Genomic DNA, 20,671 nt, shown 5'->3' on the forward strand with positions numbered 1-20,671 from the left:
ATTTAATTACGTACACTTTATTAAATAAATTCCTATTAATTTAACAACAAACAAAGTATTAATACAATTTTGAAAAGTTTAAAATGTTCGATTTAAATGTTCGATTTGTTCCGGAAGGAAATTTGTATAGAAAAGTTAACCCCAATGATGGTTGCATGGTTGCATAAGCATTCAGGAAGTTTTGGGTATATTTGGAGGAAAGAAAAGAAGAACTTGATTTAGAGTGAAGACCCCAAAATGTGGACATCCTGAAAAACGGATATCTCTCAAAATTTGAGCAATTTCTTGAAAAATTTCCTATATTATCACATTAAAACGATCCTCTCATAAGTGAACACCTTCCAAATGGGCGAAAAATGTTGGCCAACGTGCACTGTTAAAAAGAAGATTCGTGATGATAATGAAATGTAACAAATTTTGTCAAAATTTTATTACTATAGAAAATTTTGTCGAAATTTTATTTCTATAGAAAATTTTGTCAAAATTTTATAACTATAGAGAATTTTGTCAAAATTTTATTTCTATAGAAAATTTTGCCAAAATTTTATTACTTTAGAAAATTTTGTCAAAAATTTTATTACTATAGAACATTTTGTCAAGATTTTATTACTATACAAAATTTTGTCAAGATTTTATTTCCATAGAAAATTTTGTCAAAATTTTATTACTATAGAAAATTTTGTCAAAATTGTATTACTATAGAAAATTTTGTCAAAATTTTATTTCTATACAAAATTTTGTCAAAATTTTATTACTATAAAAAATTTTGTCAAAATTTTATTACTATACAAAATTTTGTCAAAATTTAATTACTATACAAAATTTTGTCAAAATTTTATTTCTATAGAAAATTTTGTAAAAATTGTATTTCTATAGAAAATTTTGTAAAAATTTTATTTCTATAGAAAATTTTGTAAAAATTTTATTTCTATAGAAAATTTTGTAAAAATTTTATTTCTATAGAAAATTTTGTCAAAATTTTATTTCTATAGAAAATTTTGTCAAAATTTTATTACTATAGAAAATTTTGTCGAAATTTTATTTCTATAGAAAATTTTGTCAAAATTTTATAACTATAGAGAATTTTGTCAAAATTTTATTACTATAGAAAATTTTGTAAAAATTTTATTTCTATAGAAAATTTTGTAAAAATTTTATTTCTATAGAAAATTTTGTAAAAATTTTATTTCTATAGAAAATTTTGTCAAAATTTTATTACTATAGAAAATTTTGTCAAAATTTTATTGCTATAGAAAATTTTGTCAAAATTTTATTTATAAAGAAAATTTTATTACTATACAAAATTTTGTCAAGATTTTATTACTATAGAAATTTTTTTTTCTGGATGATTATCGTTGACCTTTTTATTTATCTTTAAGAATTATTTTTCATAGTTTCTATAGGCTATAGGTCGATTAAAAAACATAGATATGATGTTTTTCTTTTATTTTTATGTCCAACATTTCGGTTGTCTTCGTCAAAACTGTTTTCAAGGCTGAAGTGAAACAAAAAAAACAGAAAATTTTGTCAAAATTTTAGTACTATAGAAAATTTTGTCAAGATTTTATTACTATACAAAATTTTGTCAAGATTTTATTTCTATAGAAAATTTTGTCAAAATTTTATTACTATAGAAAATTTTGTCAAAATTTTACTACTATAGAAAATTTTGTCAAAATTTTATTACTATAGAAAATTTTGTCAAAATTTTACTTCTGTTGAAAATTTTGTCAAAAATTTTATTACTATAAAAAATTTTGTCAAGATTTTATTACTATACAAATTTTGTCAAGATTTTATTTCTATAGAAATTTTATTACTATAGAAAATTTTGTCAAAATTTTATTACTGTAGAAAATTTTGTCAAAATGTTATTACTACATACAATTTTGTCAAAATTTTATTACTATAGAAAATTTTGTCAAAAGTTTATTACTATAGAAAAATTTGCCAAAATTTTATTACTATAGAAAATGTTTATTTCTATAGAAAATTTTGTCAAAATTTTATTACTATGGAAAATTTTGTCAAGATTTTATTTCTATAGAAAGTTTTATCAAAATTTTATTACTATAGAAAATTTTGTCAACATTTTGTTTTATAGAAAATTTTGTCAACATTTTATTTCTATAGAAAATTTTGTCAACATTTTATTACTATAGAAAATTTTGTCAAAATTTTATTTCTATAGAAAATTTTGTCAAAATTTTATTACTATAGAAAATTTTGTCAAACTGAATTAAGGTATTTAATCGGCCTTTTTTGTTTAATATATACCCCTATGGACCAACATACAATTGAGAAGACGGTGATAAGAAGTTTTATGATATCTTGCCATCGGCAAGTGTTACCGCAACCCAAGTATTTTCATTGTGGATGACAGTCTTTTGTACAAGTTTCTATACCTGGCCGAACTTACGGCCGTATATATGTTACTTGTTTTGATTTTAATTTTATAAAATTTAATTTTGTTTTAATTTCTTAAAATTTAATTTTGTTTTAATTTTATTTTATTTTAAGTTTAATATTAATATAAATTTTACTTTTAATTTTAGTTTTAACTTTTAACTTTTAATTTTATTTTAATTTTAATTTAAATTTTAATTTTAAATTTAATTTAATTTGTTTTTAATTGTAATTTTATTTTATTTTATTTTATGTTTAATACATATTAATATTACTTTTTTTTAATTTTACTTTTTTTATTTTACATTTTATTTTAAATCCTTTTTTATTCAATTACTTGTGTTTGGCTATACTTATTTGATTTTGCTTATTTAATTGAACACCCCAAATTTAAATCTAATTAGTAATTTTATTTTTAATTCTATTCAACGAATGCTTGATTACTATCCACAAAAATAACAAAGATAATGTTGATTTAAGTTATTAATATCTATAATAAGCATCTGCTCGTTTTGGAGAAGTGTCTAGACTCTCATCAAAACTATTGTTAGCATAAAATATTTTTCAAAATAAAATGCACACAATTTTGGTTTTTTATTTTGGCAAAATTTTTAATATTATTTTTCAACAATACAGATATTTAATCCCTTTAATTATAATACTAATCAGTTTTCCCTTCCCAAACAAAAAAAACTACATCATGCCACAACAAAAGCACGTAGAAAATTGTTTTGTTTTCCGTTAGAGCATTTGCATAAATTAAGCTTAACTCTCCAGGGAGTGTGAGATCCAAGCTAAAGTCTTTCACCTCTAAATGTTAATCTTATTAAGAATATATATACGCATATACTTATAACAAGACCATAGAGAGACAAGCAAAGCGACAGAGAAGCTTTGAGACTAACATGAATGTACAAACAAACCGAAGGATAACCTAATGAAAGCAGATGCATAGACCGACCGACAGACGGACATACGCGGTATACATGAATAAAGATGTGTTTATTTTGTTAATGAGAAGCTGGTTTTCGCCACTCTTGGTACATCAAATAACTACTCTCCTTCTCACTTCAGTGTGTGTGTGTATGCGTTATTGCTCTCACCCATATTTGTTCTATGCTCTATGGCTTTTTTTCTGCGTATTAAACAAACACTAATACTTAATCGTATATATGCAGATAACACACGTCCTATTCGGTATTATAACCATACTAATGCCATCTAATTTGACTATGTAGTAGTAGTGGGTGTAGTGCCAGCTGTACATGTAGAGCCAGTGGTAATAGTGGTTTCATTATTCCAGCGGGGAGAAGATTGTATTCTTAGTATTCCCTTATGGGATTCGATAGAAGTTTGATGGGTTTTGCCTTGAGATTTTATGTTTATTAAAATTAAAAAAAAAAATTAAAAAAATTCTGGATTTATTTTTTTTTTTTATAAAAAGTCGATTACATAAATTAATATTTCATTTACTATTTGTTTACTTCTATTCAAATAAAATTAGATTTTGAAAAATGCTTTTGTGTACTTTTTATTAGCTAAGAGTTTTTTTTTATAGGAGAATATATTCTTAAGAAACTTATAAGAGGGATTTTATAATTCCTCTCATGCCGCATTACCCCACTGGTTTTAATAGTTGTGCTATAACACAGTAGTTTTTGTCACTGATGAGTATAATTATCCATGCTGTCAGTGACATTAAAAGGAAAAAAACGTGGTTATATGCCTTAGTCTGAGATTTGCAATTACAAAAGGTATCCCAAACACCATTTGAGTGCTATCTCGATTATATAAAGAGAGGAGGGCAGTGGTGAGTGTACAGCAATAATAATAACAATAATGTTAAAGAAAATAATGAGTAGGTTAAACAAGATTTACACGTGGGTTACTACAGTAGCATAGATGGATTTAACATGGGTATTCATTACCAAGTTTGATTAGCACTCCTACAACATATTGGTTAGCATGTAAATGTTTTACAATTTATGATAATATGAACGAGTTAAGACAGCCAAACGTCTAACGCATTCAAGACTTGTGAACGCAAAATGTTATAAGAAGGTACATTAAAAATTACTGTATATTTTTCATATCCTTCTCCATAGGATGGGGGGTACATTAACTTTGTCCTTCGGTTTGTAATACGTCGAAATATTTCCACAAAGTAACAGGTTGGCTGATAAGTCCCCGGTCTAACAAAGAAAAACACATTTTTATGTCAAAATTCCTTTTTTTTATTCAACATAGTTCCCTTCAAGAGCGATACAATGATTATAACGACCTTCCAATTTTTTGATACCATTCTGGTAGTACTCCTTCGGTTTTGCTTCAAAATAGGTCTCAGTTTCGGCGATCACCTCTTCATTGCAGCCAAATTTTTTCCCTGCGAGCATCCTTTTGAGCTCTGAGAACAAGAAAAAGTCGCTGGGGGCCAGATCTGGAAAATACGGTAGGTGGGGAAGCAATTCGAAGCCCAATTCATGAATTTTTGCCATCGTTCTCAATGACTTGTGGCACGGTGCGTTGTCTTGGTGGAACAACACTTTTTTCTTCTTCATATGGGACCGTTTTGCCGCGATTTCGACCTTCAAAAGCTCCAATAACGCCATATAATAGTCACTGTTGATGGTTTTTCCCTTCTCAAGATAATCGATAAAAATTATTCCATGCGCATGCCAAAAAACAGAGGCCATTACTTTGCCAGCGGACTTTTGAGTCTTTCCACGCTTCGTAGACGGTTCACCGGTCGCTGTCCACTCAGCCGACTGTCGATTGGACTCAGGAGTGTTGTGATGGAGCCATGTTTCATCCATTGTCACATATCGACGGAAAAACTCGGGTGTATTACGAGTTAACAGCTGCAGACACCGCTCAGAATCATCAACGCGTTGTTGTTTTTGGTCAAATGTGAGCTCGCGAGGCACCCATTTTGCACAGAGTGTCCGCATATCCAAATATTGATGAATGATATGACCAACACATTCCTTTGATGTCTTTAAGGCCACTGCTATCTCGATCAACTTCATTTTACGGTCATTCAAAATCATTTTGTGGATTTTTTTTGATGTTTTCGTCGGTAACCACCTCTTTCGGGCGTCCACTGCGTTCACCGTCCTCCGTGCTCATTTCACCACGCTTGAATTTTGCATACCAATCAATTATTGTTGATTTCCCTTGAGCAGAGTCCGGAAACTCATTATCAAGCCAAGTTTTTGCTTCCACCGTATTTTTTCCCTTCAGAAAACAGTATTTTATCAAAACACGAAATTCCTTTTTTCCATTTTTTTTCACAATAACAAAAGTTGCTTCACAAAAGACGCTCTATCTCACAAACTAATTGACATACAGACGTCAAATTTTGACACGAATCATTTGAAGGTTGGTTTTATATAAAAATAATATGAATTTCCAACAGCGACGCCGGGGACTTATCAGCCAACCTGTTATAAATATTCTGGGTCGTGGCGAAATTCTGAGTCGATCTTACGATGCCTGCTCTCCGCAAAACCGTTAAAATCACGCTAAATTTCGAATGAAACAAGCTATCGACTTTAAACTTGCCACAAGTAGTTGTTATTGATATAGGTCAGATGGTATTGCAAGTGGGCCATATCGTATCCCTTTTACGTATAGCCCTCATATAAACTGATCCCCAGATTTGCCTCGCAGATCCTTTTGGAGAAGCAAAATTCTTCGATCCGGTTGAAATGTTCTACATGTTTTTAGTCTATGCTATCTAACAACCACGAGGAAAAGTGGTACATAGCAATTTATAACCATAACATATAAACAGATCCCCAGATTTGTTTACCGGAGCTTCCAGGAGATGCAAATTTCATTAGAGCTGATTGGAATTTGGTGGTAATGTCAATATGTGGTCTCTAACTACCATGCACAAATTGGTCTACCATGCACAAATTGGTCGTTATATATAGCAGCACATATAAAACGATCCCAAATTTGTTTACCGGAGCTTCCAGGAGGTGCAAATTTCATCCGACCTGATTGGAATTTGGTACGTGATATCAATATGTGACCTCAAAATATCATGGAAAAATTGGTCCATATCGGTTCATAATTATATATAGACCCCATGTAACCCAATCACCAGATTTCATTTCCGGAGCTTCCAAGAGGTGCAAATTTCATCCGATGTGGTAAAAATTTAGTACGTGATGCTTGTTATTGTTATGTTCGTATCGGTTCATAATTAACGAAATTGGCTTTTATAGGAATTTAATAAATTTCTAAAATAGACTACATATGGGTTACTATTCCAGCACATCTCATTACAATTTGCATTACCAGTAGTCAAACTGTCATTACGTGTTGCATTATAAAAAAAAAGTGAATACATATGAGGTGATCATATGCTTTAAATGCACTACTTATTTCATGACCGAAGATTTGCCTGCACTCTAATTCAGTGGGTTGTAGGCATCAACCAATTTCGATTTGTTTTTTCATATTTTGGTGATATTTTCTTTTTTTTTGTTTTTGGGATTTTTTTTAACTATCAAGTAACCACGGAAACTTTATCTTGATTGTTCATTTTGCATGATTTCACCCTGCAGCTGTTGCCTTGGCAAAAATCCTCACCTTAATTAGGAAAACCTTTTGAGAAATATTAACGCTTTAGAAAAACTTGCCATTAAAATAAAGGGCTAACCTTTATTTGCATAACTAACATAAACATTCCCTATATTAGCACCAGCTATTGTTTGCAAATCGCATTAAAAGGCTTATAGCATAGTCAAATGCGATCTAAAATTCTCTTCCGGCTTAAAGACACATCCCACACTAGATGGCTTATTGTTGACAAACCGTTTTAATTAATATAAAACTATTTAAATATTGTTAGTTGTTGACATATATACTATGGGTATAACCATAGACAAAACCAAATCTTATTCATATAGTGATGGCAAGGATATGATATCCTTGTAGTTTGTTTTTCTATAGAAAATGGTAACGGGTAAAATCGTTTTTACATGTTTACATATTCATAATGGTTATTTACATATACTATAAAACATACCAAGGATTAGAACTAAGACAATACAAAAACAAACAAAAAACAACAACAGTTATATAATGACATGGTTATAATAAACCTGGTGTGGAGAGAGACAAGTAAAGTAAAGGGTTTTAGTTACATACCTGCAAAATATGCCAACATGGCTGTTAGGACGACTGATATTAGAATTAAGGCGATACTCAAACATTTCCAGGAACACCGGTGCTGACAACGCTTATCTATGTGAAACCTGTAAAAAACAGACAGAGAGAAAGAGAAAGGTAAACAACAAGAAAACATTTCATTTAGATGAGCAAAAAACCAAGCTTACTCTAGATATGTAGGGGAAAAGAGCATATGCATGAAAAAAACCGAAGCTGGACAAAATGTCAACGACAACAACAGGACAGGATAAACAACTTAAATTAAACATAATACAAGACTAGTAAACACTGACACAATTACACAGTCATGTTTATCCATATGTATGTCTGTATGTAATACATACATACATACATCCGACAACAATGACATATTAAAATGTAATGGCTTTTATGGACCAGTCGACCAGGCCAACACCAGTAGTAGAACGAGGTTGTTAAACCAGGGTGTTGATTAAAATTTTTTTAGTCATTCCATATGTGTGTGTGTGTGTGCGATATGATATCCTTGCAGCTTCCTCTATTTTCATGACTGTGTGTGTATATGTATTTGATGTGCCTGCATACATTCACTCCTCTCTTCACTCACTCACTCTCATATTTTTGCATATGAATATTTATACAAAATATTCGTAGTATATGAATTTGCCTTAAAGTTTAGATGAGTATACCAGCTACTAGTGTGTGTGTGTGACAATATTTGTATATTTTTGTTGTTGTTGAAATTGGTTGTGTTTATTCAAAACATGGGGTCCATGTCATTATGAATTTGTGAGCTTTTTTTTTTGCTTTTCGCATAACTGGACCTTGGTTCCTTGTCAAGTTAAAATTGTTCTACTTGTTTGTAAAACGCTGTTAGAAATTGTCATGTTGTGTATAACTCTTGCCCTGTTTCCTCCAGCATTTGAATATAGATGAATATATGTGAGTGAGTGATTTTTTTTCTCGAAATATTACTTAAATATCTATGTGTATTAAGGGAGGACGGCGGGCAGGCAGGGAGTATGATATAATCCTTGAGGCCTGGTGATAAAAGTGTCCTATTATACTAGAGCTGTTAAAAAACTATTTAATATTATTTAACATGTATATACGGCCGTAAGTTCGGCCAGGCCGAATCTTATGTACCCTCCATCATGGATAGCGTAGAAACTTGTACTAAAGACAGTCATTCACAATCGAATTACTTGGGTTGCGGTAACACTTGTCGATAGCAATCGATAGGTATCCTACAACTTCTTAACACCGTCTTCTAAATTGTGAGTTAGTCCATACGGGGTATATATTAAACAAAAAAAGGCCGACTAAATACGTTATAATTCATTTTGACAAAATTTTCTATAGAAATAAACTTTTGACAAAATTTTCTATAGAAATAACATTTTGACAAAATTTTCTATAGAAATAACATTTTGACAAAATTTTCTATAGAAATGAAATGTTGATAAAATTTTCTATAGAAATAAAATGTTGACAAAATTTTCTATAGAAATAAAATTTTGACAAAATTTTCTATAGAAATAAAATTTTGTTGTCGTTTTCTTGATTTCAGCCTAAAACCATGCATTGACTAAACTACAAGTGTAGCTTAACCAACAGAGGAAAAGAATGTTTATCAAATTTATTTGGGCAAAGCCCTAAAAGCTGCAAGATGGTTGGATGGACGCACGTTTCGGAATTACCACATTCCTCATCAGCATCCTCTACTTGCAGCAAAACTATCAACCAATTATCAGAATAAATTCAGGCAGTTCATTAAACCCAACAATGAACCACACTTGAACCTTCCAAAAAAAGGTTTTACATGATAGCTGGCTTATGCCGAAATAAATTCAAAACAAACATAATTCTTTTCCTTTGCCACCGTCAAATCGACGATTTGAATGCAGTTGGCTGGGTTTATTTCGAGCGTGCTTACTGTTCTTTCTTTCATTCGTTTTGTTTTGTTATTGTTGGTTTTGTTCTTTAATCATTGTTGTCGTTTTCTTGATTTTGACAAAATTTTCTATAGAAATAAAAATTTCACAAAATTTTCTATAGAAATAAAATTTTTGACAAAATTTTCTATAGAAATAAAATTTTGACAAAATTTTTTTATAGAAATAAAATTTTGACAAAATTTTCTATAGTAATAAAATTTTGACAAAATTTTCTATAGAAATAAAAATTTGACAAAATATTCTATAGAAATAAAATTTTGACAAAATTATCTATAGAAATAAAATTTTGACAAAATTTTTTATAGAAATAAAATTTTGACAAAATTTTCTATAGAAATAAAATTTTGACAAAATTTTCTATAGAAATAAAATTTTGACAAAATTTTCTATAGAAATAAAATTTTGACAAAATTTTCTATAGAAATAAAAATTTGACAAAATTTTCTATACAAATAAAATTTTGACAAAATTTTCTATAGAATGTTCTATAGAAAAAAAAAACAACAGAAATAAAATTTTCACAACATTTTCTATAGAAATAAAATTTTGAGAACATTATCTATAGAAATAAAATTGTGACAAATTTTTCTATAGTAATAAAATTTTGAGAACATTTCTTATAGAAATAAAAGTTTAACAAAATTTTTATAGAAATAAAATTTTCACAACATTTTCTATAGAAATAAAATTTTGAGAACATTATCTATAGAAATAAAATTGTGACAAATTGTTCTATAGTAATAAAATTTTGAGAACATTTCCTATAGAAATAAAAGTTTAACAAAATTTTCTATAGAAATAAAATTTTGACAAAATTTCTATGGAAATAAAATGTTGGCAACATTTTCTACATAAATAAAATTAAGAAAAATTTCCTATAGAAATAAAATTTTGACAATGGGGGCTATATATAATTATGGATCGATAAGGACAAATTTTTGCATGGTTGTTAGAGACCGTATACTTACACCACGTACCAAATTTCAACCGGATCGGGTGAATTTTTCTCCCCCAAGATGCTCCGGAGGTCAAATCTGGGGATCGGTTTATATGAGGGCTATATATAATTATGGACCGATATGGACCAATTTTTGCATGGTTATTAGAGACCATATACTAACAAGACGTACCAAATTTCAACCGGATCGGATGAATTTTGCTTCTCCAAGAGGCTCCGCAAGCCAATTCTGGGAGTCGGTTTATACCATCCGACCTACATCAATAACAACTACTTATACCAAGTTTCAAGTCGATAGCTTGTTTCGTTCGGAAGTTAGCGTGATTTCAACACATGGACGGACGGACATGCTTAGATCGACTCAGAATTTTACCACGACCCAGAATATATATTTTTATGGGGTCTTAGAACAAAATTTCGATGTGTTACAAACGGAATGACAAAGTTAATATACCCCCATCCAATAGTGTAGGGTATAAAAGCGAAACAGATAAGGAAAGTCTAAAATAAAAACAAAATAAATGCCATATTTATGATATTTAGCGATTTTATTGTGTTAATGATTTATCGATAGATAGATATGTATTAGTGGTTTAGCAGAATTCGAGCAAGTTTCCGATTTTGGAATTGGCGATTTTACAAGGAAATTGGTATTCTTGTCATATTTGCCCACATCGGAATTACGTATATATGTGGTACCTTTGTCTGGACCGAAATTGTCATTACTAACATGTCTATTGTAATCTCTCAAGTACTCGTAGTCGCATAAATCTTAATCGACCTCTGACCATCATATGAGTATTAACCGGCCAAAAGTCATATAAAAAAGTTTACTTGTATCCAACGATTTTGAACTTCCCTTAAAATTTTTCATATAGATTCCGAGCTAAAGATTTGGCTTTTTTAAAATAAAAATATTTTTTAGAGACTCATTTGGCTTTATATCTAGAATAAAAAAAATATAAATAAAATTAGGGTTCTGATCTTATTTTTCAAATTTTCATTCTGTTTTCGCGGTATATAAATAAAGCTATTTACGTACAAACAAATGTCAGTTTAAAATCCAAATTATAATGGATACTTCAAAGTAAAAAATTTTGTTGTTTTAAAAATTGTTCCCTAAAAAACCTTAAACCTAAGATGATAAATTCTCAAAATAAAAGCGTTTTTATCTTAAATATAAAAATTAAATATTTCAATTAATTCAAGGACGATTTCTTTAAACCAAAAACGTGGTTTTGTACTTCAAACGAAAGAACGCAAATTTCCAAAATTCGAGTTCTAAATATAATAAAAACAAATTTGAAGCAAATATTATAAAATATATTTTATTTAAAATTTCAATTCAATTTCAAGAAATTTGTCTTTAATAATTTGTAAATTGCGCATCCTAAAATTTAGGTTGTGTATTCCTTAATATCACGTAAATATTTTTTTCATTACATAGATATTTAGTATTGATTCCGAGCCAAATATTCGGTTTCGTTAAAATAAAGACAGTTTTTAGGGAGTTATTATTTAAATAAAAACTCTATAAAACTAAAATTAAGAAACAGATGTAAAAAAGTAGTCAAAATTTTATTTTTGGATCCGGAAGTGTTGGCGCAGAAGTTTGCATTTTACATGGACTTGTCATAGGACGGATGTATACAATTTCAACAGCGTTGCACTGATTTTGGATCAATTTTTAAGGTGTGTTACGAATTCAGTGTTTTAGATGTGAACTAAAGAATTTTCTAATCTATTGCAAAAATATATAATTTTTATACATTTTTAATGCATTCTAACGCTTGTCTGAAACGTTTGAACTTAATTTTTGTTTTTTTTTTTTTTTAAATACGCAATTTTGTTAGAATCGATTTCCCATTAAAAATATGAAAAAAGTGAATTATAAAAAGTTGAATTAAAATAATTTCCTGTCTAGTTAAAATAAAGAACATCTTTGGGAGGACACTTTTGAAAGTGCTTTTAAAGGTGGGCCTTTAGAAGTGTAAAGAAAAAATCTTTAGAACCGTGCAGGGGTTTTTTAGGAGTATGAATTGTACTTCTTGTGCAAAGTTTAAAGCAAATCAGAGTACAACTTTGGCTTCTGGCCCTATACTAGTGCCAAATTTCAAGTCTATTAAACCATGATTACAAAAAATGTCTTTACAGACAGACGGAGAGACCGACATGGTCTCAGGGGCTGGCCATGAGCATTATTGCTGAACACATCCTGTACCTTTCTCGTCTCCTTTTGGATGTTGCAAGATGTGTACTAACTTTATAATTCACTGTTCTACAGTGCGGCGAAGGTATAAAAATATAACGATTTGTTCTTCAATCCTCGTAATATTTTTTCAATTTAAATTTAACTCCATGTATATCACCACCTTAATATTCATCGACCTAGAGAATATGTCCACTGTATATACCTCTCGTTCAGGCATCCATTTAAGTGAAAACAAACATAAATACAAAACTCGTATATTTTAGAGTTAAGTTTACATATTAACATTTATATTTGAGTTCTTTTTATCTTGTCCATGTTTATTACAACTACGAATGTTGTATTTGCTTCTAGCAATGTATCGTAGTGTATTAAATGAATTAAATCCCATTTTTTCTCAATGTTAAAAAGAAATAAATTTACTGTGGATATTTACCATAAATATTTAATGACAAATAGTTTTATTTAATATTGAACGTTAATTCAATAAAAAAAAAAACCAAATGCATATTTTTAAAAAGTTTAACTTTTTTGTAGTTTTTGCTGATGTTTTCAAAAATGCTTTAGTGGTAAAAAATGAAAAAAAAAATCTAAATATTTAGAAACATATGGTCCATATGAAAGTCCTTTAAATCAATAATGATTTTCATTGCTCGTAAATCTACTTGAAATAACAACTTGGTGGTGACATTTATGAAATAGGCAATTTATGACAATTTATTGTCATCTTTTTCAAACCACACACTTACGAAGTCGTTATGTCTGCAGCATTCCTCTCTTGAGTTTTTCCATTCACAGAAAAATAAGAAGATGAAATAAAAACAAATCTTAGTTTATTTTTTTGCTAGCTATCAGAGAAAAGCCATAATATATTGATAGCATTTTTTGAGTGGGCGTCATCTTAAGAAAACATTGGACAAATTTTGTAGAAAAAAAAAACAAGTATACACTGAAATACAAACAGTTCCAAAGATTTTGTCTTTACACTAATGATTTTGAAGTTGATTCCGAGCCAAGGAAGCGGAGAATTGAAGTAAGGATACATTCAAGATACAATTATCTCTTAAATTTGAATTTTGCATACTTGATTATAAGAAACAAATTTTAAGTAAATTGTGTTTTTTCCGTTTTTTTTTTTCTTCATGTGCTCTGTAAAAGTCCTTTAAAAACGTATTAATGACAACTTAAATTTCAAAATCCGTGCTCGAATTCAAGTACACCTTATGCAATATTTAATGTAAAAACATCTTTAAAATAAAGTGTTGAAAAATCTGCTATTTTAAAACGCTTTTTAGTTTTATAGCCAAGATGCAAAAAGCCAACCCATTTAATTTTGAAGATTTTTTTCCGACGTATTAAAGCCAAAAAACGAAATTTTATTTCATTTAGGATACATAACAAAATTTTCTATAGAAATACAATTTTGCAAACATTTTCTATAGAAATACAATTTTGCAAAAATTTTCTAAAGAAATAAAACTTTGACAAAATGTTCTATTGAAATAAAATTTTGACAAAATTGTAAATGGAAATAAAATTTTGAGAAAAATTTTCTATAGAAAGAAAATTTTGACAAAATTTTCTATAGAAATAAAATTTTGCAAAAATTTTCTATAGAAATAAAATTTTGCAAAAATTTCCTATAGAAATAAAATTTTGACCAACTTGTCTATGGAAATAAAATGTTGACAAAATTGTCTATCGAAATAAAATTTTCCAAAAATTTTCTATAGAAATAAAATTTTGACAAATTTTTCTACAGAAATAACATTTTGCAAAAATTTTCTATAGAAATAAAATGTTGACAGAATTGTCTACAGAAATAACATTTTGATAAAATTTTCTATAAAAATAAAATTTTGCAAAAATTTTCTATAAAAATAAAATTTTGCAAAAATTTTCTATAAAAATAAAATTTTGCAAAAATTTTCTATAGAAATTAAATTTTGACAAAATTGTCTATGGAAATAAAATTTTGACAAAATTGCCTATCGAAATAAAATTTTGACAAAATTTTCTATAGAAATAACATTTTGACAAAATTTTCTACAGAAATAACATTTTGCAAAAATTTTCTATTGAAATAAAATTTTGCAAAAATTTTTTATAGAAATAAAATTTTGCAAAAATTTTCTATATAAATAAAATTGTAACAAAATTGTCTATGGAAATAAAATTTTGCAAAAATTTTCTATGGAAATAATTTTTTTTCCATAGAAATAAAATTTTGCAAATATTTTCTATAGAAACAAAATTTTGAGATTATTTTCTATAGAAATAAAATTTTGCCAAAATTTTCTATGGAAATAAACTTTTGACAAAATTGTCTATGGAAATAAAATTTTGAAAAAAAATCTATAGAAATAAAATCTTACAGAATTGTCTATGGAAACAAAACATTTGGCAAAATTTTCTATGGAAATAAAATTTTGACAAAATTTTCTATAGAATTTGACAACATTATCTTTGCCAACATATTCTATAAAAATAAAATGTTGACAAAGTTTTCTATAGAAATAAAATTTTGCAAAAATTTTCCAAAGAAAAAAAATTTTGCAAAAATTTTCTATAAAATAAAATTTTGACAGAATTGTCTATGGAAATAAAATGTTCACAAAATTTTCTATAGAAATAAAATTTTGCAAAAACTTTCTATAGAAATAAATTTTTGACAAAATTTTTTATGGAAAAAATTTTGTAAAAATTTTCTATGGAAATAAAATTTTGACAAGATATTCTATAGAAACAAAATGTTGACAAAATTTTCTATTGAAATAAAATTTTGACAAGATATTCTATAGAAACAAAATTTTGACAAAATTTTCTATTGAAATAAAATTTTGCTAAAATTTTCTACAGAAATAAAATTTTGACAAAATTGTCTATGGAAATAAAATTTTGACAAAAATTTCTATAGAAATAAAATTTTTACAGAATTGTCTATGGAAATAAAATGTTCACAAAATTTTCTATAGAAATAAAATTTTGCAAAAACTTTCTATAGAAGTAAATTTTTGACAAAATTTTCTATGGAAAAACAATTTTGTAAAAATTTTCTATAGAAATAAAATTTTGACAAAATTGTCTATGGAAATAAAATTTTGACAAAATTTTCTATAGAAATAAAATTTTGACAAAATATTCTATAGAATCAAAATTTTGACAAAATTTTGACAAAATTTTCTATTGAAATAAAATTTTGCAAAAATTTTCTATAGAAATAAAATTTTGACAAAATTGTCTATGGAAATAAAATTTTGACAAAATTTTCTATGGAAATAAATTTTTGACAAAATTTTCTATGGAAAAACAATTTTGTAAAAATTTTCTATAGAAATAAAATTTTGACAAAATTGTCTATGGAAATAAAATTTTGACAAAATTGCCTATCGAAATAAAATTTTGACAAAATTTTCTATAGAAATAACATTTTGACAAAATTTTCTACAGAAATAACATTTTGCAAAAATTTTCTATAGAAATAAAATTTTGCAAAAATTTTCTATAGAAATAAAATTTTGCACAAATGTTCTATATAAATAAAATTGTAACAAAATTGTCTATGGAAATAAAATTTTGCAAAAATTTTCTATGCAAATAATTTTTTTTCTATAGAAATAAAATTTTGCAAATATTTTGGTCATATGAGTGTAAATATAGAAATAAATTTTTGCAAAAATTTTCTATTTAAATTAAACTTTCTATAGCAAGAAGATGTAGGCAAAACTTTCTTTGTAAATACATTTTCTACAAAAATTGATGCAAAGCTTCAAATTAAAATTTTTTAAATTTGGTAGATTTTTGGTAATATTTTCTTCAAATTTTGGTAGTTTATTTTTGGCCCGAGTGGAAACCGTGGTAGTATACCGAACGTCTTAGAGTTAAATTCTGAGCGATGTGGGTCTGTCTGAATATTTAATTTTGTGTGCACAGTACATCTCTCAATTTAAGTGCGACCGTCGACAAATTTGGCATAAGGTTTTGCTTTGGCTCAAAGACAATCGGTATTGATTTTGAAAAAAATCGGTTTAGAATTAAATATAGCTCCCATGTATATATTTTGTCCGGTTTGCATTTATATCAAACTTGGTACAAGAAGTACAATTAATAGTATCGCCAAGTATGCAAAATTTGGTTAAAATCGGTTCAGATTTAGATTTGGCTCCCTTATAAATCTTTCGCACGATTTACACTCATATGACCAAAGATGCCAAAGCTATACTCTAATACACGTTGTGCAGATTACCAAATTTTCATATGAATATTCACTAATGATGCTTGGCATATAGAAATTATTTTCTTAATAGTCTCATTTAAACTGCCAAAACTAATTATGTATTTCAGCAAGCGCAAAAGGAGAGCTTTGGTTGTCATCCAATTCTAAGAGATGTTGTAGTTCTTGCAAACGAACCAAAAAAACACAAGACGACAATAATGTTATTTACATTTCATGGCATTACCGATAAGGCTAATTAAACTTTGGCAACAGTTGTTAAACAATATTTTACCATTATGGGCCATTCTAAATGTGTGCATGTCTTTCTGGTGTTACCTTAATGGCAAACATACCACACAGTCATTGGCACCATCAATTTCCATGTTTTTCCTCTGCCACCAAGATGTCCCAAACTCTGTTTTTTAAGCTTCGGATCCTGCAATAGAGCTTTTGTTCGTATAGTTTCAAATGATAGTTGAATTTTTACCTAACTGATGACAGAGAAGTAGTACAAAAGCTGGTAGTGGTAGGTAGCACTACTCTTGTTGTTCTGTTACAGACTTAAAGTTAATCCGCTTGTGTTGAACAAAAGTTGCATATAAATCCAAACAACAAATCGTAGCGATTTGTAATATACACCTTCTCCTGCTACCTACCTATGCAATATTTTATCCGTGAATTCCACCCACAGACACACAACATGTATGTGGTATGGTCGCGACTATGATAATGGTGCCCAGAAGACTTACATCCGCAAACGTAAATGAATGGAAAAATCTACCGACAAAACGCAAGAAAAAATCAAAGGAATAATCCTAGGACTACGGCAAGAACAACAACAGCAAGATCTACTTCAGCTTGGTGTAAGTTAAACATTTGCCGCCGACGCCACGAATAATGCAATCTTCTGTCGCCACTTAGTTACCTTCACATATATGAACGAAGAAGCTGCCACATGCAACCAAGTTTGTTAGGTAACGAGCAGCATCTCTTCAATTCTGGAATATCGTTAGTAGACTCATCCATTTCATTTCTAAACTGAGCGCTGTAAAAAGCAAACTGCATCCTAACAATCATCATTTCATTTTTTCGTACATACTTAAGTATCTCACGAGAAATATAGAGGCGTGATAAGGTAAGAAAGTGAACCAGGAAAACCATAGGCCTTTTTTGTGGGAACAACTACAGAAGAACTAAAAAAAAAGCGTCCAAAAAAGTAGTTTGTTATCAGGAAGTAGTGCAAATTCGTATCATCTAATACAATTTTGACAAATCTTTCGATAGAAATAAAATTTTGTCAAAATTATCTATAGAAACAACATTTTCTATAAAATTAAAAATTTGACAAAATTGTCTATAGAAATAAAATTTTGATAAAATTTTCTATGGAAATAAAATTTTGATAAAATTTTCTATAGAAATAAAATTTTAACAAAATTTTATATAGAAATAAAATTTTCAGAAAATTTTCTATAGAAATAAAATTCGTAGAAAATTTTCTATAGAAATAAAATTTTGACAAAATTTTCTATAGAAGTAAAATTTCGACAAAACTTCCGATAGAAATAAAATTTTGTTAAAATTATCTATAGAAACAAAATTTTCTATAAAATTAACAATTTGACAAAATTCTATACAAATAAAATTTTTACAAAATTGTCTATAGAAATAAAATGTTGATAAAATAACATTTTGACAAAATTTTATATAGAAATAAAATTTGCAGAAAATTTTCTATAGAAATAAAATTCGTAGCAAATTTTCTATAGAAATAAAATTTTGGCAAAATTTTCTATACCAATAAAATTTTGACAAAATTTACTAAAGAAATAAAATTTTGGCAAAATTTTCTATAGACATAAAACTTTGACACAATTTTTTATAGAAATATAGAACAAACATTTTTAGAAAATTTTCCATAAAAATGACATTTTGACAAAATTTTCTATAAAAATAAAATTTTGACAAAATTTTCTGAAAATAAAATTTGGACAAAATGTTCTATTGAAATAACATTTTGACAAAATTTTCTATAGAAATAAAATTTTGACAGAAATTTCTATAGAAATATTATTTTGACACAATTTTCTATAGATATAGAATTTTTACAAAATTTTCTATAGGACAAATATTTTTAGAACATTTTCTATTTTACAATATTTCCTATAGAAATAAAATTTTGACAAAATTTTCTATAGAAATACATTTTGACAAAATTTTCTATAGAAATACAATTTGGACAAAATTTTCTATAGAAATAAAATTTTTTGAAACTTCTCTATAGAACAAAAATTTTTAGAAAAGTTTCTATAAAAATAAAATTTTGACAAAATTTTCATAGACATAAAATTTTTACAATATTTTATATAGAAATAAAATTTTTACCAAAAATTTCTACAGAAATAAAAATTTCTATAGGAATAAAATTTTTAGAAACTTTTCTATAGAACAAACATTTGTAGAATTTTTTTATATAAATAAAATTTTGACACAATTTTTTATATAAAATAAATTTAATATAAAATTTAGAAATAAAATTGTTACAAACTTTTCTATAGAAATAAAATTTTAACAAAAATTTCTACAAATATAAAATTTTGACAAATTTTTCTATAGACATAAAATTTTGAAAAATTTTCTATAGAAATAATATTTGGGCACAATTTTCTAAAGATATACAATTTTTACAAAATTTTATATAGATCAAATATTTTTAGAAAATTTTCTATAGAAATAAAATTTTTACAATATTTTCTATATAACAAAAATTTTAGAAAATTTTCTATAGAAATCACATTTTGACAAAATTTTGTATAGAAATCAAATTTGGACAAAATTTTCTATAGAAATAAAATTTTTAGAAACTTGTCTATATAACAAAAATTTTTAGAAAATTTACTATAAAAATAAAATTTTGACAAAATTTTCTATAGACATAAAATTTTGCCAATTTTTTTAAAGAAATAAAATTTTTACAAAATAAAATTTTGACAAAAATTTTCTGTAGGAATAATATTTTGACAAAATTTTCTATAGAAATAAAATTTTAAGAAACTTTTCTATAGAAATAAAATTTTGGTAAAATTTTCTATAGAAATAAAATTTTGACAAAATTTTCTATAGAAATAAAATTTTAACAAAAATTTCTATAAATATAAAATTTTGACAAAATTGTCTATAGAAATAAAATTTTGACAAAATTTTCTATAAAATGTTGATACAATTTTCAATAGAAATAAAATTTTGACAAAATTTTGTATGGATATAAAATTTTGGCAAAATTTTCTATAGAAAAAATTGACAAAATTTTCTAAAGAAATAAAATATTGATAAAAGTATCTATAGCAATAAAATTTTGACAAAATTTTCTATGGAAATAAAATTTTGACAAAATTTTCTATGGAAATAAAGTATTGACAAAAATTTCGATTTTCTGTAGTAACTAAATTTTGCAAAATTTAGTTACTCCGCTTCTTTGGATCGTAATCAATACCAAATTTTTTAAAGTAAAGACAAAATCTTTGAAACCGGGCATGCTTCTTTTCAGTGTATTTTTTTCAAATGATAGCTAAATAAACCCATTTCATTTAACATTAATCGTTGAAATAAAAAGTTCATGGGAGATTTTTTTATAAATACTACAGAGAAATTTCTTTGCATATTTTCAGGCTTTAAAATAATCCACTTGCTAACTCTATGGTTTGGTTAAGGAAAATTTCCTCAAAACTATAGTATATCATATCTGGGATCAATATTTACCAAAT

General features: G+C 26.9%; 1 protein-coding gene across 1 annotated transcript in view; it reads right to left on the reverse strand.

Annotated features, from left to right (window-relative positions):
• Positions 1-20,671, reverse strand: part of Ten-a (Teneurin-a transmembrane protein) — a 610,089-nt gene that overhangs the window by 238,016 nt on the left and 351,402 nt on the right. The window contains exon 4 of the mRNA XM_075299300.1: positions 7,567-7,673. Within this exon, the coding sequence (XP_075155415.1) occupies positions 7,567-7,673 (107 nt within the window). The remainder of the gene's footprint in view (positions 1-7,566; positions 7,674-20,671) is intronic.

This window comes from Haematobia irritans, chromosome 3, assembly GCF_050003625.1.
Source record: "Haematobia irritans isolate KBUSLIRL chromosome 3, ASM5000362v1, whole genome shotgun sequence".
NCBI lineage: Eukaryota > Metazoa > Arthropoda > Insecta > Diptera > Muscidae > Haematobia > Haematobia irritans.